Consider the following 25,091-nt stretch of genomic DNA (forward strand, 5'->3'; position numbering starts at 1 on the left):
AATTTACATTTAAAAAAAAAAAAGAAAAAGAAGAAGAAATATTAGATTAATTTCCAAGTGCAATTAATCTTCTCTGTATGATTACCTTAATGGAGGGGTCGTGGAATGATGATTACCTTAAATGATGAGCTTTTTCCCGAAATTAATTATTCTCCCACGAGAAATCGGACCTTAGGATGATTACGAAGAACCTAGGATCCTCTTACATAGTTTCTTGGTGGCCCCTAGGGGTTGTCCCTTCTTAACAAAATTTATTTAAAAAAAAAAATGGGATAATTGTGATCGTTACTTTGAGAAATTTGGTGTAATTATATATAATTTTAGATAATTTAAATAATTATATTTAATATTTTTTATATTTATTTCGTCTAATAAATAAGCTCTTTAATTAGTTAAAATTTATAATATTTATTGATGTTGTTAAAAAAAAAAGTTTGAATGAAATCCCACTAATTAGGAATCATATAATCCGCTCCAACATTTGTGGAATTGGGGGAGTTTGGCTGGTATTTATCCATTTTATATATTATAAGGGTATTGCATTTAATCTCCTCACAAATGATATTACGTCTTTTTCTCAACAAATACCAATATAAAATCATAATATACAATTAAAATCAGAAGAATATGCTATGCCCACGAATTGGGGGGTGGAAAATCAAACTTAGAAAATGGAGTGATTAATCGCTATCTCCACCTACTTTACGCCATAATAATACGAATAATTTGTCAACAAACATTTGTTGTCAATTCACTTTTTTGAATTTTTAGACAATGAATTGATTGAATGACTAGAGAAGGCATCTAGAGATTGATTCTCAAACTATAATCAATTATTTTTTAGTTTAGGACCATTCTAAATATATATAAAACATTAGGGGCAAAAATGTACCACGACAACATGTATTACGTACTAGCATGTTGTTAAATATTTATGAAAATAAATAATAGGAAATTGTTGTAGATGTAGTTGGTTGGATCACATATTGCACTTACTATGATTTGATGTACAAAATTTTTGAAGTTTATGGGGTATTGGGAGTTTATCCATCAGTGATGAGCCCAAAAGATAAAATCCCTATTCAACTATTATAAAAGAATTTTGAATTACGAAAACCCTAATATATTACAAGGCAATATAACAACAAATATGAACAAGATGATTACAAATCGGATAAATATAATAAAAGAATAATATCGACAGTAAAATAGGAACAAGAACAGGTATATCAGATAATGGCTAAGGAAGTCAAATTCGGTGAAAATAGCCCGCAACCACACACCGGTTGCTATATCCAAACACGTCACCAAGGCCTGTCCACAAAGGACCAAACTCGCTACAAAGGCTCATTCAAATAAACCCACAAAAAATAATTAGATTTTTCACTTAAAACTACACTGAAAATTTTCACTTAGGAATTCTTATTTTGTTTTTAAGATATATAGGAGGAGGAACATTTAATATCATATATAGAGATGACGGAGGTGGAGAATCCAGACAGAAGAAGGAGAAGGAATCAAGGAGCGGAGAGAGAGTGAGAGAATTAGGTTTAGAATTTCTACGAAAAAGGAGAAACAAACAAGAGAGACGGGTAAGGTCAAGTGGGCCGGGTGTGGAGAGTGGGTTGAGCTAATAAATGGGCCGAAGAGGTGGAGTGTGAAAGCCTCCCAAAGTGTATAGGTTTGGATGTCGTGGGCTGGGCCTACCGACAAAAAAGTCCCGGGCCAATATTTTCTCAACAATAAGCACCCTTCATTTATTGTTAATTGAATTACTAATTAAACTATTCAATATAACCTTTTCTTTTAATTAAAGTTTTTAAATGTTGAGCTCTTCCTTTTTCTTTTCTTTATTCAAATAATTAAGGTTGTTTGAAATTGTCATGAAATATATCTACTCTTATTAAATTAAAATTATGTTTGGTATATTGACGTAGAAACACTGTGCATTATTTTTCTACCGTTTAGAGAGTGTTTCACATAGTTTATTCGAGATGTTTTAAAAGTTTAAATTTTTTAAATTTCATTTTTGGATAAATAAGATGTTATAGTTTATAAGATATCAAAGTGTAGGCATAATAAATTTTTTATATTATAATAATGACCAAAAGACCATCAAATTATAGAATTTAAAATTATATAAATAGATATTTTTGCTTTGGAAGAAAAAGTCAATTATATGAAGAATAAAAGTAAAAACAAACTTATAAAAATTTTGTCTTGGATGATAAGATTAAATAACTTAAAATAAATATGTGTTACACTCAATTTTTGTTTAAAGAGTTTATCAGGTACCAGAAAAATCTTATTTTGATATCTAATAAGCTTTCTCTTTTTTTAAAAAAAATATCAAACAATTTATAGAGCTTATAAACGCCCGAATATCTTATAAGATATTTGAAAAGCTTATAAGACCCTGGAATTCTTAATGTAATATCTTAAGTTTTTAGAAAAAAAATTACCAAATAATTTTTAGAACTTATAATCCCTCGAACATCTTATAGGATGTTAATCCAGGTCGAGATTCTCTGCGACTTAGAGCTGATATAGGCAATGACTTGGCAACAATTTGAATTATCAGTCTAACGAGTATCTTGAGTTGGGCTAGTGATGGTTGGCCTGCACGCACGACTCATTAGGCTAGTTGAGGTAGTTGTCAACTAAAACTCTCCGAAGCTTAACCCAACTAGGATATTGACTGTTGAGGTTATAACGAATCGCGTCGTTGTGTTTAAGTGATCTCACTATAGAGTGCGATCTCTCAATAATAAATGCATACCTGTTAAACGGACCCTCCAAATATTTATAAGCTTTATATGTCGAAATCTATACAGGCCACATGTGAGTAAGGCAACTGTCAGATGAATGTCAAATCAATAGTTGTCCAAGCGGGTCACTGGGTTAGCTCCACTCAACAAAAAATACACGGATCTATAAAGTATTTGAGCATTCTCTCATTTATTTAAGGACATTTATGTTTTTTTGCTGATTTAGCTTGTTTTTTCCGATCAAATATTTTGAAGAGTGAATAAATCTTTAAACATTTAAAGACATTTTAGAAAACTTATAAGTTGAAACAAATGGCCTCTTAATTGTGGAACCATAGCATCCATATTCAATATCAAAGAAAAATAGAAATTAAAAGCAATAAAAAGGCAATTTTGGGATGTAGCTGCATATCAACTTTATTCCTACCTCTATTCACATGAAAAAGTGAAAAGATGGTGTACCAAACAGAAACAGGGTTGTCTAAAGGCAAATTATGGGTGAGGATGACATGATAATCAATCATTCATGCTCCCTTCAAAACTAGTGTTTTTTTCACCAATAATCCAATCATATCCATATATATTTGATAGACCCCTCACCAAATCTCTAATCACTATTCCTACTTTCTTTTTTTTTTTTTCTAATTTATTTAAATAGTGGACCATAGTATTTTCCGGAATATGCTCCACACTTTTTAATTATTAGTACGATAACTATTTTTTAGTCCAACTAGTTCAATCATATATATTTTTTATTTTTTGTAACAATTGTTGGGATATAAATTTAAATGCAGTTGTAATCTATAAAAATATGTCACTTATTGATGATACAAAAATGAGATTGATTAAATTTTATTAATTAAAGTGTGATTTAGCACAATTACATTAGAGTCTTGTACAAGTTTTTTTTTTTTTTTTTTCCTTTCCTTTCTCTTTTTTCTCCCATTTCTCAACGAGAAATGGAGGTATTTATATTAATACAACCGTATGCTAATTAAGATAAATAAGTGTAAAATACAACTTTATCGTTCATATCTATCTCTATTACATGGATAAAATTAACTGACCAAGGCTATTTCAGTAATTTGCTTATCCATGTTGATTTGGTAAGTCAATCGTTTTTTTTTTTTTTTCGGAATGTCAATATTTTTTTTTCTTTTTTATTTTTTTCTTTCTTCAACGCAATTTTCTTTTAGAATGGCGATATTTCATTTTTTAAGTTGATTTTTTTCTTCATCATTTTGATCGTAAATTGAATTGGATTTTTTATTGTTGCCACTATCAGATTTAATATTTATACACGTGATATGCATATAATAGTTTGAAATCAAATTTTGAGTGGATGCATATATATGTGTTGATTGCTTAAATTGGTACCAAGAGATGAAACTTCATCATTGTTATTGGCATTTAGAAGCAACTTAAACAGTCATTCCTCGTTATTTGTTTACTACTCTTAATTAACCTACACGCAATTAACCCTTCGCAAAATAGCAATACTCATAAGTCAGAGTTTCAAACTCAATTATTCGTGAACGAGGTTTGCTCCAGTGGTGAGGTTGAAATTTTATAATTAAAAGGTTATATGTTTAAATATATAGTCTATTTTTAAAGTAGTTTTTTGAATTCTTTTTTTATGTATCCTTTGAATATATTCATTTCTTTTGTTTTTAGTTTTCTTTGAGTATAATCGTTGATATGAAAATATAAATTTATTAAATTAATTTTTGAGTTTGAATGTACTAAGTGAGGTAATAATGAATTTAATTTCATAAAAAAAATTAATTATTCATTAATCATTATTGAAAATTGGTGGTAGATGAAAGAAGGGTAAGATATTTTTTTGAAGCAAAAAATAATTAAATTTTCTCTATTTTCTTGAGAAATCTTGCATTAACTTATCTAATTAAAATAATAGTATTTTATTTTTGGGTGTTTTTGTAAATGAAAGATATGGAAGGGCAACCTACCTAGTGACCCTATGGGCCTATTTCAACGTGACTACAAGGATTTCTCATTATCCTAAAATATTCGATTTGATTTATGGCTACTCTTCAAAGTACGAACCAATCAACGTAATTTTATTAATATGTAATAATAAATGAATCCATGATCAACTCTTGACTTGCAAAACTCGTTGATATTTAAATTAATTCGATTCCCGATTTACATGCACAATGCATTTCCACCTCGACTATCATCTTTATTATAGTGATCATACAGTATTATTAATTTTCTGTGTTTCAAAATTACTTAAAAATAAAAGAATATGCTTCGGATATACATCAATATAGTGAAGAAATACGCATAATGTAGATCATGAAAGTTAATATTAACTTGTATTATAAACTTTCATTAATTAATTAATCTTGTTTGTTGGCCTAAATGGCGAATCAGAATAATTAATCTTGTCGTGCAGCGGCGACAATTGAAATAATTAACTTATAATTAATTAAATTGTGTCTGATTTAATATTCTAAGAAAATAATTAGTAATGAGGATAGAGGAAGAATTTTGAAATAATTAGAAATGAAGTTCCATGATGAGCACCAACTTCTGGTGGTTAGTATTAGTTAAATTCTTATCCTGATAACATAATCTACCATTATTAAAATTCCCAACTTGTATTAAAAAAATATTGGACCATTCATAATACTTCCTAAAGTATAACATTTTGTCTAGAAAAAGTCAAATGAGGATTTTTTTTTTTAATAGCCAGCCAGACTTACCTTAAATAATAAAGCTCACTCCCCAAATTTAGAGATCTTGAATTCGAATTTAAATATATATTTGGTTGTTTTCATTAATAATAATAATAAAACCATTCATAAAAGAATACCATTTTGATTGCTTTATTTTTTTTTTTAAAAAAAAAAAACTGGCAACATAGTGATTTATATACAGTATTAGGGTGAATATCTAATTTGAAATGTAATAAAGTGATTAGATGTGTCCAGAAAAATATTCTTCCTTTTGAAAACAAAGGACCCATCTAATCCTTTTTTTTTTTTTTCTCAGGATTATTCGCTTATAAAACTTTATAGTATGTCTTAAAATGTTTATTTTCAATAATCTAAAATAAAATAAAAAGTTGATAAAATTTTTAATTTGTAGAAGACCGAAAAGCGTGTAGTATTGAAAATGATTGTAATGCAAACTTTGATGTCCATAAATTTAACAAGACAAGAAAATATTATAAATGAATTTCTTAAGGTTGATTCAATATTCGTGGTTCTTAAAGTTGATTCAAACGTTCGTGGGTAGAAAATCTTTACTTGAATCTCTAATTATTTACTTAAAGGTGCATTTGGATTTAAAGACAAGGTTTTGGAGAAAAAGATTTAATTTAAAATTTATCAATATTCAACAAAATATAGTTCAAAATTAGAGTGGAATAATTTGAAATTCTTTAAATTTATAATTATCCAAATAAATTTAAAAGATTTGTAGCAAGAATTTGAAATCCGTAGTTTTAAATCCTTCAATTTAAATGCAATATTAAGAAATACAATTTTTAATTTGGCAATTTTAAAGGTGGAACTTGGCATTTCAATCTTATTGATTTGAGTCTTCGATAACATTAATTTCAAAAATCTTGGGACTAATCCCGAATTAAAGTGTTACAAATTTAAAATATTTGGCTTGAACTTAATTATTTCTTTGGGGAATCAACTTTTCAACTATTTGCCAAGGTTGACTTGAGCTTTGATAAAGTTGATTCATGGTTGCACACTATAATCAGGAATTAAATATTGAATGTTTTTTTAATCTCCGTAACGAATGTCTTGACTTTTGACTTAAACATCATGGATCTCTTTAATTTGCGCTAGCTAGAGAGAATTTTCAGAACTTATTGGATTCTCTCCTATTTTGTAACTTTCACTTGCCTTTTGATATGTATCTTCACTTGTGTATTGATTTGTGTCTTGAGCTATCTTTTAATTTGTCTTAATTTATGTTATTGGTGGAAAAACACCATTAGTCACCAATTAACCCTATTTAACCTGAACTAAACCTATTCCAAATTAGAGAAAATTGTAGTTTTGGTTTTTATATATTAAGGTATTTTAATTTAATTTTATTTTTTATAATTTTCTCTTATTGCATCTTATAAATTAAAAACTTTTTCAATGTTAGTTTTATGTGTATTTTTATTCGATATTTATTGAAAAATGTTAATAATTTGGTTAATTATTGAACCAAAAATGTACATTAGGATTAACATTGAAAAAAAATATTTATAAATGTAATATGAAAAAATGATAATAAATAAGATTATTTTTTTCTAAAAAAAACACCAACACATAAAATGAAAAATGTAATTTTCGTCCCAAACAATTAAATTGTATGAGGATAGAATGGTCCCGAAACGTGCAAACGGCTAATTCTTATATAACTACACAAGAAACAAACCGGAATTCAAGACAAGAACTTTTGGGGAGAGAGAACCTAGATTACATCGAAATCCACGTGTCAAAATCTTGAACATACCACGTTCACTCTAAATTCACCGGGTCCCACCAGAAAAATACCACTCTCAGTTTAGATTTTAAAGTTGGTAATAGATCTTCTCCCTTTCGCTTCTCTTTTACAGAAAGTAAAAAGTCCTCTCTCTCTCTCTCTCTTTCTCTCTCTATATCTCTACATAATGTGTATGTACAAACTATATATGTATATATATATAGAGAGAGAGAATACATATTCAAACTAGTTTGTTTTTGTGTGTATATAGGTAGAGAGAGAGAGACAGACAGACAACGGACATGAGAACACCAACTGCTGATGGCCAAGATCATCATCAACTCCTCCCACTTTTGACCCTTCAGACAGCGGCATCCCACCCCAATCCCATGGGCTCCCCACTATTACTTCATCCCTCTCTGCGTTTTAGCTTTCTTTCTTGAATTCAATTCTCTCGGCTTCTTGCTTCTCATGGCAGAGCACGAACTCGAGTCCGTCTTGGAATTCTTGAGGAAGAATGGGTTGTCGGAGTCTGAATCAGCGCTGCTGGAGGATGTAATGGAGAAATCTCAACTGGGATCTTCTGAATTGGAGAGGTTCTTCTTCCCCATGCCCCCTCCGCCTCCGCCCCTCAGAATTCCGTCCGCTCACCGGCTGCTGCTCCCGCCGCCTCGGGCTGAGCTCTCTGATGGTACTGCTGACACCTCCAAGAGTTCGTCCGATGATGAGTTCGTGAGTTTGGGTTCTTCTACTACTGAATTATGTTCTTCTGGTATTCAAATCTTTTCTCTTTCCAGTTCCTTTTGTTTTCTTTTGTTTGATCAATTTTAGTCAATATTAGCTTCTTGTTTGTTCCTCTACTCAGTTATTAGATTAATTACTTCCATTTTTTAGCTTCACCTGTGAAGTATTTATAGTTCGTATTGATGCTTGGTCACTTGTGTGTTTCTTGGTAATTAAATCTACTAATTTGATAAATGTCTGGCTGTTTTTTCCATTTTTCTCCTGGGATTTTCTTTTATTTATACGAATTGGTGTTCTTTTCCATTAAAAGGAATCCTTCCAAATGAAGCCATCATATTTCTTGTCTGTCGAAAAATAAGGTTGGAATTATTAGTTACATCGGGGAATCTTGTTTAGGTCCTACATTAATTTGAACAGAATTTGTGCCATTATTCACTCTTTTTGGTTAGAACTTGAGTTTACGCAGTACTCCAAGTCACTTATTTGTGTATTGGTAGTATTTGACAATACTTTGTTACCATTTCTTTTCTCTTAATTCCAGAATTTACCAATCCATACGGTATCCGTACGACTCGTCCGACATCTCAGGCTTCGTCTGATAGGTTGTCTCAGTTTGGTACAGCTCGAGATTACCCCGATTTTGATATGCAAACTGACCTTTTCTGGTACAAGGAGAAAGATGAGGACTATGCTATGCCACCCCTCTTTGGAGGTCGAGATTTTGATGGCGACCCCAGCGAGGATAAATATGTCATGACCGTGCAAACGGAGGAACGCATAGACGATCAAGTCGCGTATAATTTCATTCCTGATGGAAGCACTAAGTATATAGAAAGTCGATGGGATTTTACCTCGAGGGATAATTTGAAAGACGAGGCTTACAAAGACTATTATGAATTGGGCGAACACTTTAGGCTTGAAGAAAGTGGTGAAAAGCGTGAGGGACATTGCACCAATTATAGTTGTTCGGCCCCTCTCTGTGCTTGTTGCAATGGTGCTGGAACTGTTTACACGCATGGCTCAAAAGAACACAAACTAGGAAATCTAAACGTAACGGATGACAACCGCGATCAAACAAGGACTCGATTAGCAGAAAATGACTCTAGCTTTGCCAATGAGAGGAATTCTACATATGATTGGTTCGAAGGTTTTGGTAATAACCTTGATGTTGGTACGGTTAAGAAGGATAGCCAGCTAAATGAGAATGACGATTATGACTTTATATATGATGAAGTAATTGCAAGTAAAAAACATGAGCCGAAAGTTGCTGTAAATGAAGAGAACGGTGCTACATCTGACGAGCTCCTGTTATATGAGACTAAGGAAGATGATTATGAGATATTCAACCTAAGAATCATACATAGGAAAAACAGGTGAGTAACTTACTGGTCTCACCTTCTATTTCTTCTGTGAGCAATTTGTTTCCACATTGTGAGTTCTGGGAAAATAAGAAGACTATATCAGACATCATGCTCGTCTGTAAGAAAGTTTGTAGTCATTCTTTCCTTTATTGACTACATCATTTGGTTCTTAATGGAAATTTTGAGTTTGTCTTTTGCAGGTTGATTTGTAGCATTCAGTTGAACTCATTTCTTATGCCATTCACAGGACCGGATTCGAGGAGAACAGGGACTTCCCGGTTGTGATGAATAGTATCATAGCGGGTAGATATTATGTTACGGAATTCCTTGGATCTGCCGCATTTAGCAAAGTCGTCCAGGCTCATGATCTTTACTCTGGAATGGATGTTTGCTTAAAGATCATTAAAAATGACAAGGACTTCTTCGATCAGAGCTTAGACGAGATCAAACTTCTGAAGTTTGTTAACAAGCACGATCCTGCTGATGAGCAGCACATTTTACGTCTTTATGACTACTTCTACTATCAGGTATGGCTAACATGATTAATGCTGTTATAGAAGAAATATAATGGACAGGAGTACCCTTCGCATTTCCTATTTATTTGAAATTTACGACACATATAAAAGAGAAATTTTATGCAATAAACTGGCTATCATAAGTTTGATTTTGATATTTCATTGTATAATATTAAATTGCTACCAAGGGTACATGCACGCACATGTATTCTACATGTAGAGCATCGTTGTATCTTCAAGAAATCACTCAAAGTTTTTGAATAATTCCTGATTGCATTATTTTCCATTTAACGTTTATTGCAGGAGCATCTATTTATTGTTACTGAACTTCTGCGAGCAAACTTGTATGAATTTCAGAAATACAACCGTGAATCTGGTGGAGAGCCGTATTTTACAATGCACAGGCTGCAGGTCTCATTCCACTAAATTTCTCATATCTCCACTTCTTAATTATAAATATATATGTATGTATGTATATGGTTGATATTGAAAATACTACTATTGGAAAAATAACAGGATAAGTCTATATTATCAGGCACAAACTGAAAATATTAAAGCTGCCTATGCCCTTGCAGGTGATAACCCGACAATGTTTGGAGGCAGTATTGTATCTCCATGATTTAGGAATCATTCACTGTGATCTGAAGCCAGAAAATATTCTGATCAAACGGTATAGAACATGCGAGATCAAGGTGATTGATCTTGGCAGCAGTTGCTTTCAGAATGACAATCTGTCCCTGTATGTACAATCTCGTTCGTATAGGGCTCCTGAGGTTATGTTAGGTCTTCCTTATGACCAGAAGATCGACCTGTGGTCTGTCGGGTGCATTTTGGCAGAATTGTGTTCTGGGGAGGTATGCCCTAGTATTCAAGCAGAAATCATAACCTGAACTGGGTTCGTCTGAATCCAACAAATTTGCAGCTATGTGATTCTTGTGCAATTTGAGGAGAGTGACAATGATAGGGCCAATGTAATAACACTTACTGTGTGACTAACTCGGTCTTGCCAAACCTGTTTTGGGAGAGAATTTCGTGTTTGAGTTGGTAATTAATGGCATGTTCCTTGGACATTATTAGTCATTACATGACATTCTTGAATCTTGCTATAGTTGTAAAGTATCATGTCATAACTTGCAACTTTAACATAGGTTTTCATAGTCGAGGTACTAGGTGTCTATGCAAAATTAAGAAAAGGATTGTTGACATGTTATTTAATTTCTGTTGTTTGAGTCGCTTTATTTTTCAAATTCTGTTATTCTTATGCTGCCTCATGTAATTATACAGATAAACCTGATCTGTTCGCGCATGTTTCATATTAGCATTTATATCGGTACTTTTGTGATATTCCAGGTTCTTTTTCCGAATGAACCAGTTGTAATGCTTCTTGCACGCATGATAGGGATGCTTGGTCCAATCGACATGGACATGCTGAAGAATGGCCAAGAGACACACAAGTACTTTACGAAAGAATATAATCTGTATTACATAGACGAGGTAAGTTCTGTATATAATGCCTGTTAGGTTTCTAGAAAGTTTTGGGTCTCTGTAACTCGTGGTTACTTAGTACTGATGAAACTTGGCAAAAGTTTGTCAGCTTATTTACCATGTAAGAGACTCTAATTTCAGCATGATGTGGGCAGGTTGTACCTCTTTTTTTTCAAATAAATAATTAAAATATGTCCAATCCTTAGGGATGTCTCTGTAATTATCTGGATTTGTTAAGGATCACTTTCTCTTTCCCATTGAATCTCTTCCATAGTAGTTCTTGCATTTGTTATGTTTGGAAAGTATTGCAATTCTTCTGGTTCTGCAATCAAGATTGCCTTTTACCTTAGTGATGTAATGATTATTGCTAATGTTGATGTCCAGTGTTGCTTTTCCGTTTATTAGGACCGAACCCTCCGTCCTACCTAGTCCTTGTTGGTCAGTTAATTGGAAACCTGGATTGAATATATGTCAACTTGATTGTTGTTCAATTGTTATGCATATCACCACCGAACCTAAGATATCCGGAATCCCTGTTAATGATTTGTTCTTATGTATTAGGATACGAATAAGATCGAGTACATTGTCCCCAAGGAGACATCACTGGAGCATCACCTGCAAATTTCAGATTCTTGCTTCATCGACTTCCTGAAACACATGCTTGAGATCAACCCCAACAGACGGCCTACTGCAAGAGAGGCGCTGCAGCATCCTTGGCTTTTGCATTCATACGAGGTTAATTCTTTCTGAGCTTTTTAAGTAGATAAAAATTTTGTATGAAACCTCCAAGAATGTGGGTTTGAAGAATGTCTTAACCAAAATGTTTCCTGTGAAGTAAAGAGATCATTCGCATGCTGTATATAGATGGTTTCCAACTTTATATTTCCTTCATAAAAATGCCCATATTAATTGGTATTCACCTTAATTGTCCGGACAGCATCAATTCTCGATTTACATTAATTGGTATTCACCTTAGTTATCAGCCGTTTGATAACAAATAATCAACATCATTAACATCATATGTTCATCTATCCATTGACAATTCATTTGGGTGCAAGTTTACATGGGCGATATCAAATTTTCCGTAAAACCTGATATTTTAGGTGTGGGTTGTAATTTGCTGTAAGAATGTCCGGACATAATTGTAATTAACCCTCCTAGGCCAAATTGGATTAAGACGGTAGGATAAGTTATCCAACGTGAACAACATTTGGGGAGTACGTTTAAACAACATTCGTCTGCTGAGGAAGTTTATCTCAATTGACGAAATTGAAGCCAAATAATTATAAAATTATGGATTCGAACTCTACCAACATAGAAATATAATAATAAATGTCTTTTTATTTTAATAATAGATATTTATTAAATATAATTATCTGACATTTCGATAGTTGTTAAATAGATACATGATATTAGATGGATAAAATAACAAAAAATAAATTGAATATAAAAAGTGGGTGTTTTTGCATTGGAGAAAATGTGTAGGAGTTATTTTGGGATGTGAGAAGTAGGATTAGGAAAGCCGCCAAAGCAGGAAGATTTGTCTCTTCTCATTGGCAGAATCCTCTTTTTCATGTGCTTCTTCTGGTGACTCGATACTGACACCGGATCACCCATCCTCCCTCTCTCTCACATCCTATTTTTCTGTACTTACAAAAGTAATCATCAACACTTGTTCACGTCCCAAATTAACTGACACCTTAATTTTCATAGCTCATAAATATTTTTAGTGCATCGCATATTCTGATATTTGTTGGGATATTGTGAGGTATTTGTTCGGACATGATGGAATATCACAACTATTTCTCTTTCACAATATGTGCTGGTCGCAACATGACGTAGCTCATGATCGCCCAATCGTTATGTATTGACGACATAATTAGTTAACGTAGTCAAATATCAAAATTCTAGAGAGGTTAAAGAGGTGGCTTTCTTGCATCTTAAATGTTGTCATTCAAGTTCAAAACTTGACTTCCATGCGTGTAACATTTTTTATAGCAGACATAACACTTAGAGGGTGTTTGGCTGAGCTTATAAATTTTTAAGTATATTTTATGAGATGATAGAGAGCTTATAAGCTCCACTAAAGTATTTAGCAATTTTTTCTTTAAGAGCTTATAAGATTACAAAATAAGATGTTTTGGATCTTATAAGCTCTTTAAAAAAAAATTAATTTTTTTTATAAGATCTTATAAGTTGTATAAAAACACCTCCTCTCTCTCTCTCTCTCACACACACACACACACTTTCTCTCTCTAGAATTAAAAAAAATATTATTTAATTTTTCTAACATTCAAAAAAGAGAAATATACTCAATTATTTAATAATAAATTATTATAGTTAAATAAAAATAAGACTAGTATTAATATTATATTTACAAAAAAAAAAGAAAATTTAAGACATTATAAATTACACGATTAGAAATAATCATTGCATGAACAAAAAAAATATACATTAATATTCGACTAGCATGAATGTATATATAAATTATTTTTATTCCAAAGTTTAGGTAATAATTCATCATTTTTTTTATTATAAAAAGATTATCTATTAATTTTTTTTTATTCAGAATTAAACCAATGTGTACTATTTATAAAAGTGTTTTAAATTTTTTTAAAGCAAAATATGTCAAGAAATAATAATTTATTTGATTCTAATAGTATCATGCCCATTTTAGTCATTTTATCAATAAAAGATCCTATTATGCCAAACACCCTAACATATTATAAGATGTTTCCACGTTTTATAAGTTTTAACATCTTATTTTATCCAAACACTTTAGGAGCTTATTTTTAAAATAAGATTCAACATCTTATAAATTACTAAAATATTTTAAAAAGCGTAGGAGCATATAAAATACTTTAAAAAAGTTTAGCCAAACACGCTCTTAATTTCTAATTCCACGTTAGTCTAAGATAATTGTATGATGATAATTTCAAGATATATCAATCATAGGATCGATGATATGGTAACATAGGATATCACAAATTAATGTAATAACTAAATGGAAACCAATTCTTTCTCTAATCATAGAATTTAATAGCTGTACAATACACAACAAGGAAATGACAATTTTAATATTATCGTTAATTATATATATCTAGTAACAAAACTGTTTATTATGTGACAATAAGAAATTTTATGATTTTAATAATCATTATTATTTTATATAAATTATTGTTAATATGAGATAATGACAAAAAAATATGCATAAAGTTGTCACTAAATACAATTAGTGATTCATGTATAGTGACGATTTAGCGACAATAAATAATAATTGTTATTATGTTATATTGTCAGTATAAATGGGTCATTAATTGTATTTAATGACAACTTTATAAATATTTTTTGTCATTAATAATTATATAGTGACAAAATAAAAAATACTGTCATTTAATATATATTATTAATAATAGTTTTAAAATTATCACTTAGTAGTTTGTCACTAATATTATTATTATTATTTTTTTTTGTAGTGATAGGTATCTATCTATGATATTTTTATTTTAAAAAATTAAATCCTAATCATCGACTTCTTATTTGATGTTTTTTTTATGATGATCATCTTTTTATCATGATAAGAGCATCTTTGTAATGGTAAGCAATGAGTCACTCAAATTATCAAAAATACATTTAATTTTTCCACTTTTTACTAAATTAAGAAAAGTTATGAAATATAATACTCTGCATAGATTCTTTTCCATTGTTACGTCAATTATATGTATATATATATATAGTATATTTATATTTATTAATTATTCAAATTTATATTAATAATAAATTTTATAGGAATCCATTGGAAATTATCATAAAAAATAAATAATTGTATTATTATGTATGCCATTACCATTTTTGGTCAGAGTGTTGATGGTCAACAAGGAAGTACGCTTGTGGGAGAGAGTCGCAATAAACAAGCACTTGTCTCTCTCATACTCTCACCCAGGGAGCGTGAAATCACGCTCTGCTTTAATGTAATCCTTCATAATTCATTTTTGTGTATCTGGAAATGATCGACAAAGCAAAGCCAAAGCCATCGCCTCCATCTTGACCACTCCTCCTTTCTTCCAAAACACACACACACACTCACTCACTCACTCACCGCGGCCAGCGGCGCGCACGGCAATCACTCAGGCGCATTTTAGTCTGTAGCGGAGTCCCATAGCTATCCGTACTCGCATATTCCACGATGGCGGAGATGGCGCCGGCCCAAGTGTATGCCCCACGGACGATACAGGTGTGGAGGACGCTGCTGAACTGGGTGGCTTTCGTCTTCCAGATCTTCGCTCAGATCCTGCGCGGTACCCCGTCGTTTACTCAGGTTCTTTCTTACGTCGGCCTACGCCATGGCTCGGTACTCTCTTCTGGACCGCCGCAGTTCAAGTCTTTGCCGGTAGTTGAGCTCCACGACTTCCGGCCGCTGCTCCTGTTGCCTGTGGTGGAGGGAGAGTGATTGGTGATTCCCCACCTTTGGAGAAACTAACGGTAAACTTTCTTTTGAGTTCAAATTTTGAATTTGAATTACTCCTAAATTTGTTGGATTACAGCGAGAGAAATATGGAAAGTTCTGCTTTAACGTTGACTTGGGCAACCACTTTAGATCATAGCTGTGTGATTCAATTTGTTTAGCAATTTCAGTTATAGACTTAAAAAAAAAAAAAAAAAAAAAAAAAAAAAAAGAGGAACTGAGAAGTTGTGGTATCGGCTTGATAGGCACTGCTCCACATAGGTGCTGTGTACTGGAATATTATCGGGTGATACAAAATGAATGTATTATAGGGTGCTAAATATCTAAAAGATTAGTCAAAGTTATACAATAAAATACAAGTAGTTAATTACTATTCATTAGTATATATTAAGAAGTTTTAGAATAATTAAATTAAATATTGTTGTTGAGCATGAATTTAATAGAAAAATAAAATCTAATGATACCTTAAGTAGATCATATTGGAAATACTTGCATTGTAAAGAAGTATAACTTCACTAACGGATATGGGATTCACCAAAATACAATGATGTTGGATAGCCTATGATATTCCAACTGATCACATCATGGTATCAATGATATAAACCTATACTATTGGAATTATATACCCAAAAAAATATTATTAGATATTGAGGACGATACATATTTTCTCAGACAGGCCCTCACATATTGGCTGGTATCAGATATCGGCTTATACTTTGAACAATGATCGAAGGAACGGCATAATTTTGGGTAATTCAGAAGTTATTAGGTGTCGAGTATACGTTAAACAAATTGATTAGCTGCTTGCTTGTATTGCTTTTACTTCTCCGGTAAGGTTAGAAGTTGGAGGGAGAGCAAGTGAGACTGTAAGAAAAGAGAGGTAAATAATATTGTTTTCCTTCTATGTCGTTCAAATTATTTAGGACGAAGCATGTCTGTCCAAGAAATTTGTTCTTCAATGTAATATGAGGGGAATCATATGTATGCAATCTATTAGAATAAAAAAATGATTACTGCAAATGACATTCACAAATATAATGGCCAAAGTCACAACTATTTACTCTATATAGGTGGTTCTTGATTTGGATGAAACTCTGGTATGTGCATACGAGACATCGAGTTTGCCAGCTCTGCTACGTACTCAAGCCACAGAAGCTGGTTTAAAATGGTTCGAACTTGAATGCATCTCTTCTGACAAGGTGAGTTATAAACTCTTCATTAGATCTCAGCATTAGATTTCAGTTTGGATTTCTATTTTAGTACTTAATCTTTCGGTGGTGCTTCAAGGAATTTGAAGGAAAACCGAAGATCAACTATGTGACAGTGTTTGAACGTCCGGGAGTGAGGGATTTTCTAGACCAACTTAGTAAATTTGCCGATCTTGTGTTGTTTACTGCTGGACTTGAAGGTTTTCTCAACTCTACGATGCTATATCTTTCTTGGTTTTGAACTCAAAACTTTGGAAATTGTATTTACGTTTTATTGGGTTGCCATTTTTGTTTTGCAGGCTATGCTCGACCACTTGTTGATAGAATAGATGTTGAAAATCGGTTCAGTCTTAGACTTTATCGACCTTCGACCATTAGCACGTAAGTCAGCTGCTCCTCTATGGTGATAGCCCTGCTTCTTTTTATTTTTTTGTTATTTCTTGATTTTTTGTATTTAGAGATACTCCTCACTTTCTTTAAGGGGGCTTACTAGCTTCAAATATCTTAAATTTGAATTTTATAAGCTCTTGGACATGCATGCGTTCATGTATGTGAATACATCTGTTTGATATACCCACATGTTTGAGTTCGTCACAGGGAATACCGTGAACATGTAAAGGATCTATCCTGCTTGGCAAAAGACTTAAGCCGAATTGTCATTGTTGATAACAACCCTTTTAGTTTCTTGTTGCAACCATTAAATGGAATCCCATGCGTTCCCTTTTCAGCCGGACAACCTCAAGACGAGCAGGTACCTGTAATAAGTCTGACAAAAATTTTGCTCTTCCTGACATTGTTATATTACCCCCATCATTATGGCTAATTCCTATATCTGTCTGTTCGTTAGCTTTTGGAAGTCATACTTCCATTGCTCAAGCACCTTTCTCTGCAGAAAGATGTAAGACCCATGCTCTACGAGAAGTTCCACATGCCCGAATGGTTTCAGAAGCATGGAATTCCTGCTTTAGAGTGGACGAACATAGGATAAATTCATCATCCCCTTTGTCTGTTTCATATGCCGTAATTCCCGAGGTAATTATCCTTGTCGCAAGTTGTTGTCTCTAAACCTGGGGACAAAATTTTTGTATAGCATCATCCTGTGCGAGAATGCAGGTATTGATGAAATTCCAGAGATTGCCTCCTCGGCACGTTCCAATGTTGTACCATTGTGATTTGTGAAAAGCAAGATTCTAGTATAATGCTATTCATATATAGTCTCCGGCCTCATTTTCTGTAACTTCCTAGTGTTGTATGCTCTTGGCACAATAGATTACTGCTGGTCCTAATTTGTTTTCTTCCTCTGTACTATATTTTCAGATTTTTGAATGCAATACTTCTGTACATATTGGATCAGATTTCTGGCAGTTTTTAATCAAGAAATATCTTCACTTTAGTGAACCTAACATTGTACATCTGAGTTATGTGGGAACTATGAAACCATATAGTTTAAGGAATGTTTTTACCCAAAAAAAAAATTATGGTAAAATCAAACCAATCATACAATAAATATGACATACTTGCTATGCTATGTGATTGATATACTAATCACAAGAAGATTTGGCCATACCCGATCGGGGTCAGAATTTCCAATCGTTCTAGCATTATTGTCGCATTTTGAAGTCTGATCATTTTGATTAGTTTGGCTCCTTATGACAATGCTTGCTTTCTACAGTATGACTTATGGTCCAATAATTTCCATTTTTTTCCTTAACCCGCGTGCACAAGAAACGACATATGTTTTTGCGTCTGGTGGTCTGGGATGTTGTCGTTTTGTTTGTGTTGGGCCATTGTGGCGAAGTTTGATTGCTACAGTACTGATCCTCGTCAAATTCTTTACCGATTCTTTGCGTGCATGGTGTCGCATATGATGTTTGTAGCGGATTGCTTTGAATAGTGGACTGGGGAAAAAATAGAGCAGAAGAGAAAATCCTTACAATGAATTGTTCGTTGTTGGTGTGTGCTTCTTCTTTGGATGGTGTGATCCTCTCCGCAATGGGGTCTTTTCGACAGAGAGATTGACGTTGGAGTGATTTGTGTGGCAGTCTGGTTGTCTATTTGGTGATGGAATCGTGCGAGTGCGTTCGGCGTGTGGATTGATAGGCATGTGCTGGCTTTGATCGAATGTGCAGAGAGATAATATTGGATTGATTTTTTTTATTTTACATTGTATTATATTTTTATTTTATTTAATATATACACATCAAAATTATAATTTTTTTTTCTAAATAGAACATGGAACATGACTGAAAATAAAAAAATCCAATTGAAATGCCATGCTGGAAAGAGGTAGAATTCTTTTGTGAAAAACATATTTGACCATTTATTAATCTTAGGAAGGTAGCCGCGGCGGCGCCACTTCAACGACCACCGTCAGCTTGCAGCTTTATTGAGTAGAGATATTCTCCGGCAACATGATTCATTCTCATCTGGTAGACGGGCATTACTTTCTCCAAAAGGGCTGTAGACTGTAGTAAGTAAATCCAACCTCAATTTCCAAAAAGTACCTTTTTAAACATTGTTGCTGTAATCATCAACTCCTCTATTATTAAAAATTCGGACAATATCATGATTTCGTTTGTGAATTGAGGGACAGTGTGTGTTGGTCTGAAGCAGCAAACCCATGTTCCCAAACCTATACATGCAACACCACACACAACCTTTTTCAATTACTTCCAATCTGTACTGTCCCTCCGGATTTGAAAATTATTGTCAATTTTGTTGCATGGGAATTGGGATGGCTGGTCCAGTCCTCAATTCTGTGTGTTGACTCCATTTCAATTATTTTGGTCTACAAATGATTTTTATCAAGCTGCTTCAATTTTTATATTTAAAATGATGAAAGCAAGCGCTCGGAGTTTGAGCAGTTTATAAATTTTAAGTTTTCCTCTTCCTAGTGAAACGCATTTTCAAGACAAGATCGTGAGCCCAATACAAAGATAGAGCGAATAATATTTCGCGTGACGGAGCATCAATCGAGTTGCAAACCAGATCACAGATATAAATAAAAGTAGAGACCTAATATATTATTTGTAATCAAATTACAATAAGAAAAAAAGGGAGAATTTTAATTGAAACAAAGGTTTGGGCTCAAGAACTTTGTGTATGAACACAAGTGTTGACATCTCCATATTTTGCCTTTATAGAGACCAAAGATTGATGAAGTAACTGTGTATACATTTCTACTAAAAATGGCCTTAGAATTTTCCACGAAATGAAATGGAAGCTTCCTTTTCAATGTTCCCATCAAACTTCTGTTTGACTCACTCTAAAACCTACTTACGTGAATCGAAATATTCCACCAAATGATGTCATTTTATTTGAACCTTATTCTTTACATTGGCTGTTTAAACAAGAAATTTGTCAATGATTCAAATTACAGAAAATTGAGGTTGTAAAAATATATAATTCTTAACTTAAACCATACCCCAATAAATACAGTATATATACAATAAAGTAGAAACATTGAAATCATACGAATAAGGGAAGTAAATATTTTTAAAAAAAAAATTCTCAATTTTAGATAAATTTATAATTTGTTTATCTTTATTGAGAAAGATGCAGCATAATTTTACTTGAATAATTTTCCTTTATTTTTTTAATAAATTTAGATGAGGGTATAATATTTTGTCTTTATCCAAGAGATTTACGGATTTTTTTTTTAAAAAAAAAGTTAAATTAGTAAGTAAAATTGCATTTGGATTGAAGGAATCCCTAATAACAAATATATTGAATTTGTTTGGATAATTCTAAATTTAAAGAATTTCAAACCCTTCGACTCCAATTTTAAACTATATTTTGTTGAACATAAATGGATTTTAAAACCTTTTTAAATAGAATCATTGAAAATTCTTTTTTCTAAATCCTTCGCTCAAATAGTCAAATCTAAGTCCATCAATCTAAATGCAACAGAAGATAATTCAGATTTATTTGTACAGATTGATTCTTTTTGTATTAAATAATTTTCCTGTATTTTGGCACAGGAATTTGAAAACATTGATATTATTATATATATGTGATTATTATTATTATTATTATTATTTTAAGGTGATAGCACATAGACCAGGTAATTTTTACCATAATCTAACTTGTGTTGCAGTACTCACAAGCAACCTCAATTCTCTTCCTATTTTCTGTGTTTGAATGTTCAATGTTGGTAACCACAAGTTCATGTTATTTGACTGGTCTCCTCTCCTCACTCTTTTCTTTTTCATTCTACAACCCTTATTTTATGTTTCAATTTCAATTCTTCATTTGCAATAGTAAACCCATGATTTAATTATGATGAGTGATTTTGATTCACTTCGTATCTTGGTATTGAGATGATTATCTCATCTTTTGAACAGTAGTTACGACTCAAATTGAATATTTTACAGCAATATGTACTTTTATAATTGTATTCAAAAGGAATTAATAAGACATCTTATTAGAAAGAGAAGATTTCTGAGATTCATAAGCCGCATAAGCTTTTCGTCTATTGTTTTTTTTTTTCCTAAAACAAAAATAAAGTAAAAGAAAGAATAGGGAACCCCCTTTTAATGACACGAGAAAAGTGCATTTGTGAATTGAATTTTAAATAGAAAAAGATGAATAGGTTATTGGTCAACATTTGCAAGCTTGTAACCTTGGGATTCATACTTGCAAAGAAAAGACGTGGCATTGCACCAACTCATTATTTCCACTAATATTTTTCAAAAATGTTTTATTGCTATTAATCTCCAATTAATTAATACGCAATTCTTTTCGAATCTGATTTTCCAATCAAATGAATTTACTCCTCATTCTAAGTGTTTATTTTTTTTTATAAAATAAACACTTTTATTCAAAAGTAAGAAAGGGCTAATAAACAAAATTTTGTATAATTTCAATTTTTATATCACTGAATTAGTTTTAATATTTTATGTACTAAATAATTTAAGAGTCTAATTTGGAGTTATGATTTCAAAATTTATTTTTATTCATATGATATTTAATTGAATCAAATTAAATATATAATAAATATATTATTTTTTAAAAAAAATTAAATTAATGACATATCATTCATATTGATGGTATGGAGTTGGGTCCGATTGCGACTATAACCTCTTCCCCTACCAATGTACATTTTGCAGTTGGCCTAAGGCATAGAATTACTCGCATATACATACAATTTCTCCGTATCTCAACACCTCTCTCTTTCTCTCTCTAGACTCTCTCCCTCTCTCCAAATGAGGGGGCGCTTCCATAGCTCGCAACGAAGGATAACTCCCTTTAGATGACGACACCCTTTTCAGCCGTCATCGCCGCCACTATACTGTTCCTTGCCGCCGTCTCCCCTCCGCCGCTGTGTGTCCATGCGCTTGGCGGCTCCGCGGCCACCATCGCCGTCGTCTACGGCTCTGCCACCACCATCTGCACCATAGCTGCGGAGCAAGCTATCCAACAGATTCAATGTTGGAGTAACGGCCAATTACTTCCGCCCATCCTTCCTACCACCTCCTTCGACGCTGTCGCGGGCGGTAGCGACACCCTTTGCGGCGTTCGCTCCGGCGGTTTCAGCCTTCTCTGCTGGAACACGACCTTCATCCCCAAGAGGATATACAACAACGCTTCGGCTCCGCTAACTTCCCTTGCAATTGGCGACACTCAAATTTGTGCGCTTAAAAACGCCACCATGGGAGAAAATGCCATTTGCTGGCGAGGAGATAATGTTTCTTCCGCTCAATTTCCAAATGGGAGCACACAATTTCGCGTGATTTCATCGGGGTTGGGATTCTCTTGCGGAGTTCTGGATAGTAACAATCAGGTCTTATGTTGGGGAGATGATGGTATTTCTCGTTCGATTGAAATGGAGTTTGCAAACTTATCCATGGCAAATGTTCAAGTAGGTGGAAGGCATGCTTGTGGAATTGATAATTCGGGATTTGTAGTTTGCAAAGGAGATAATAACAATGGGCAGTTGAATATACCGGCAAATTCAGCATACGAATACAGGGCCTTGGCGCTCGGAGCAAACCATAGTTGCGCGCTCAGAAGATTGAACCGCACGGTGGTCTGTTGGGGCGGAAATGGTGAATTTTCGAGTAATATTACTAATGGGATTTCATTTGAGTCCATTGTTGCAGGTCTTAATTTCACTTGTGGATTGATCACTAGCAACTTTACAGTAATCTGTTGGGGCCCTGGTTGGCCTAATTATGCTTCAGGGATTGAGCTGCCCTTGCAGAAGACTCTTCCAGGCCCCTGCGTCAACACGCCTTGTCAATGTAATATATATCCTGAATCCCAAACTCTTTGTTCTGGAAATGGTCATATTTGTAGGGCTTGTGATATTCCGATTTCGATTTCACCACCATCACTTCCATTACCACCTAGCGTTAGTCCCTCCCCTTCTTCACCGTCCAGAGGGCTCAGAAGGGGTTTATTGGCTTTCGTGATTGTTGGATCAGTTGGGGGATTCGCAGGTATTTGTTCGGTAATATATTGTTTGTGGGCTGGTGTTTGTTTTGGGAAGAAGAAGATACATAATTCTGTGCAGCCAACCATTACTGGTGCTAATGCCGCTCAGCAATCTGGCAGCAATCCGCCTTCCCGATCGGCCACTCTTAGGCGCCAAGGCTCTATGCTCATAAGACGTCAGAGGAGTGGAACGTCGTCCAAACACGCAGACAAGGCCGAGGAGTTTTTGTTTTCTGACCTTGCAGCTGCTACCAATGATTTCTCTTTAGAGAACAAGATAGGTGCCGGGAGTTTTGGGGTCGTTTACAAAGGGAAACTACCTGATGGACGTGAAGTCGCTATTAAGAGAAGCGAGACGGGCCCAAAAACAAAGAAATTCCAAGAGAAAGAGACCGCGTTCGAGTCAGAACTTGCGTTCTTATCTCGACTTCATCACAAGCATTTGGTTAGGCTGGTTGGTTACTGTGAAGAGAGGGATGAAAGATTGTTGGTTTATGAGTATATGAAGAATGGAGCTCTTTATGATCATTTACATGACAAGAACAATGTCCAGAAGAGTAGCAGTGTGCTAAATTCTTGGAAGATTAGGATAAAGATTGCACTAGATGCTGCTCGTGGCATCGAGTACCTGCATAACTATGCAGTCCCCCCCATAATCCATAGGGACATTAAGTCTTCAAACATCTTGCTGGACGCAAACTGGACAGCAAGAGTTTCGGATTTTGGGTTGTCGTTAATGGGGCCGGAGAATGACCGTGATTACAGGCCGATGAAGGCGGCCGGTACCGTTGGTTACATAGATCCAGAATATTATGGACTAAATGTCTTGACTGCAAAAAGTGATGTTTATGGTCTTGGAGTAGTGTTGTTAGAACTTCTGACAGGGAAGAGGGCTATCTTCAAAACGGGTGAAAATGGGGGTGCCCCTATCAGCGTGGTTGACTATGCTGTTCCAGCAATATTGGCCGGAGAATTGGGCAGGATTCTCGACCATCGGGTCGGTCCGCCTGAGCTGAATGAATCTGAGGCGGTGGAGTTGGTGGCATACACCGCTATGCATTGCGTGCATTTGGAAGGCAAAGATAGGCCTACAATGACTGACATTGTTGCCAATTTGGAAAGAGCGTTGGCTCTATGTGCAGATAGCCATGGCAGCATCTCAAGTGGACCAATCTCCATTGTTTCAGACTGAAATTTAGAATAGACAAAAACAAAAGAATTTGATTCTTTTCCTCTGTTTTTTCTTCCACTTTTTGAGATTGTTTTCAGCTGAATTTGTTGGTATATTTTTGTAGAGTAAAGGAGATTTTTTCTAACACTGAGCTGTAGTGTGGGAGTTTTTGTAAAATCATTGATAGCCACCACTACTTCTTCACATAATTATTTCTCAAGGAATCGTTCAATTCCATTTCTCTAGAAGATATCTAAAGATTCTTTTCCTCTACCTTCTCAACACTTAAATAATAATTAAAAATCACATGAACAACCCAACTTATGTTAAAAAAAGCTATCAATATAATTGATTTAATACGACAACAAAATTCTGAGTCAAAAATTTTGCTCTCTTTAGCGTGAAACAAACAATAATGCAAGAAAACCTGGTAAAGTGAAAATGGAGTTTGTTGACGAAGTCGAGGATGAAAGAAGTG

The 25,091-nt window shown here is 33.6% G+C and overlaps 3 protein-coding genes across 4 annotated transcripts; all 3 read left to right on the forward strand.

Annotated features, from left to right (window-relative positions):
* LOC105167046 (serine/threonine-protein kinase ppk15) lies at positions 7,374-12,195 on the forward strand. 2 transcript variants are annotated; one of them, XM_020695436.1, is made up of 7 exons: positions 7,374-8,001; positions 8,515-9,346; positions 9,582-9,861; positions 10,153-10,260; positions 10,425-10,703; positions 11,200-11,343; positions 11,896-12,195. In XM_020695436.1, the coding sequence occupies exons 1-7, from the start codon at positions 7,701-7,703 to the stop codon at positions 12,082-12,084; spliced, it is 2,133 nt and encodes a 710-aa protein (XP_020551095.1). In that variant the 5' UTR covers positions 7,374-7,700; the 3' UTR covers positions 12,085-12,195. The 2 variants fall into 2 exon arrangements, with proteins under 2 accessions (XP_020551095.1, XP_020551096.1); XM_020695437.1 differs by lacking the exon at positions 7,374-8,001 and having other exon boundaries at positions 9,206-9,346; positions 9,535-9,861.
* LOC105167047 (CTD nuclear envelope phosphatase 1 homolog) lies at positions 15,521-18,360 on the forward strand. Its single transcript, XM_020695274.1, has 7 exons — positions 15,521-15,632; positions 15,734-15,816; positions 16,870-16,998; positions 17,087-17,207; positions 17,307-17,388; positions 17,605-17,758; positions 17,855-18,360. The coding sequence occupies exons 1-7, from the start codon at positions 15,521-15,523 to the stop codon at positions 17,993-17,995; spliced, it is 822 nt and encodes a 273-aa protein (XP_020550933.1). The 3' UTR covers positions 17,996-18,360.
* LOC105167048 (putative serine/threonine-protein kinase-like protein CCR3) lies at positions 22,087-24,846 on the forward strand. The gene has a single exon (XM_011086605.2). The coding sequence runs from the start codon at positions 22,259-22,261 to the stop codon at positions 24,632-24,634; it is 2,376 nt and encodes a 791-aa protein (XP_011084907.1). The 5' UTR covers positions 22,087-22,258; the 3' UTR covers positions 24,635-24,846.

This window comes from Sesamum indicum, linkage group LG7 (assembly GCF_000512975.1).
Source record: "Sesamum indicum cultivar Zhongzhi No. 13 linkage group LG7, S_indicum_v1.0, whole genome shotgun sequence".
NCBI classification, from domain to species: Eukaryota; Viridiplantae; Streptophyta; class Magnoliopsida; order Lamiales; family Pedaliaceae; genus Sesamum; species Sesamum indicum.

Bases quoted from the DNA above. Each gene is read 5' to 3' on its own strand.
- LOC105167046 (XM_020695436.1), top strand. From the start codon at position 7,701: ATGGCAGAGCACGAACTCGAGTCCGTCTTGGAATTCTTGAGGAAGAAT. The intron at 9,347-9,581 runs GTGAGTAACTTA...TGCCATTCACAG, and splicing joins ATCATACATAGGAAAAACAG to GACCGGATTCGAGGAGAACA. The intron at 11,344-11,895 runs GTAAGTTCTGTA...CTTATGTATTAG, and splicing joins ATCTGTATTACATAGACGAG to GATACGAATAAGATCGAGTA.
- LOC105167047 (XM_020695274.1), top strand. From the start codon at position 15,521: ATGGCGGAGATGGCGCCGGCCCAAGTGTATGCCCCACGGACGATACAG. The intron at 17,389-17,604 runs GTAAGTCAGCTG...AGTTCGTCACAG, and splicing joins CGACCTTCGACCATTAGCAC to GGAATACCGTGAACATGTAA. The intron at 17,759-17,854 runs GTACCTGTAATA...TCTGTTCGTTAG, and splicing joins GACAACCTCAAGACGAGCAG to CTTTTGGAAGTCATACTTCC.
- LOC105167048 (XM_011086605.2), top strand. From the start codon at position 22,259: ATGACGACACCCTTTTCAGCCGTCATCGCCGCCACTATACTGTTCCTT.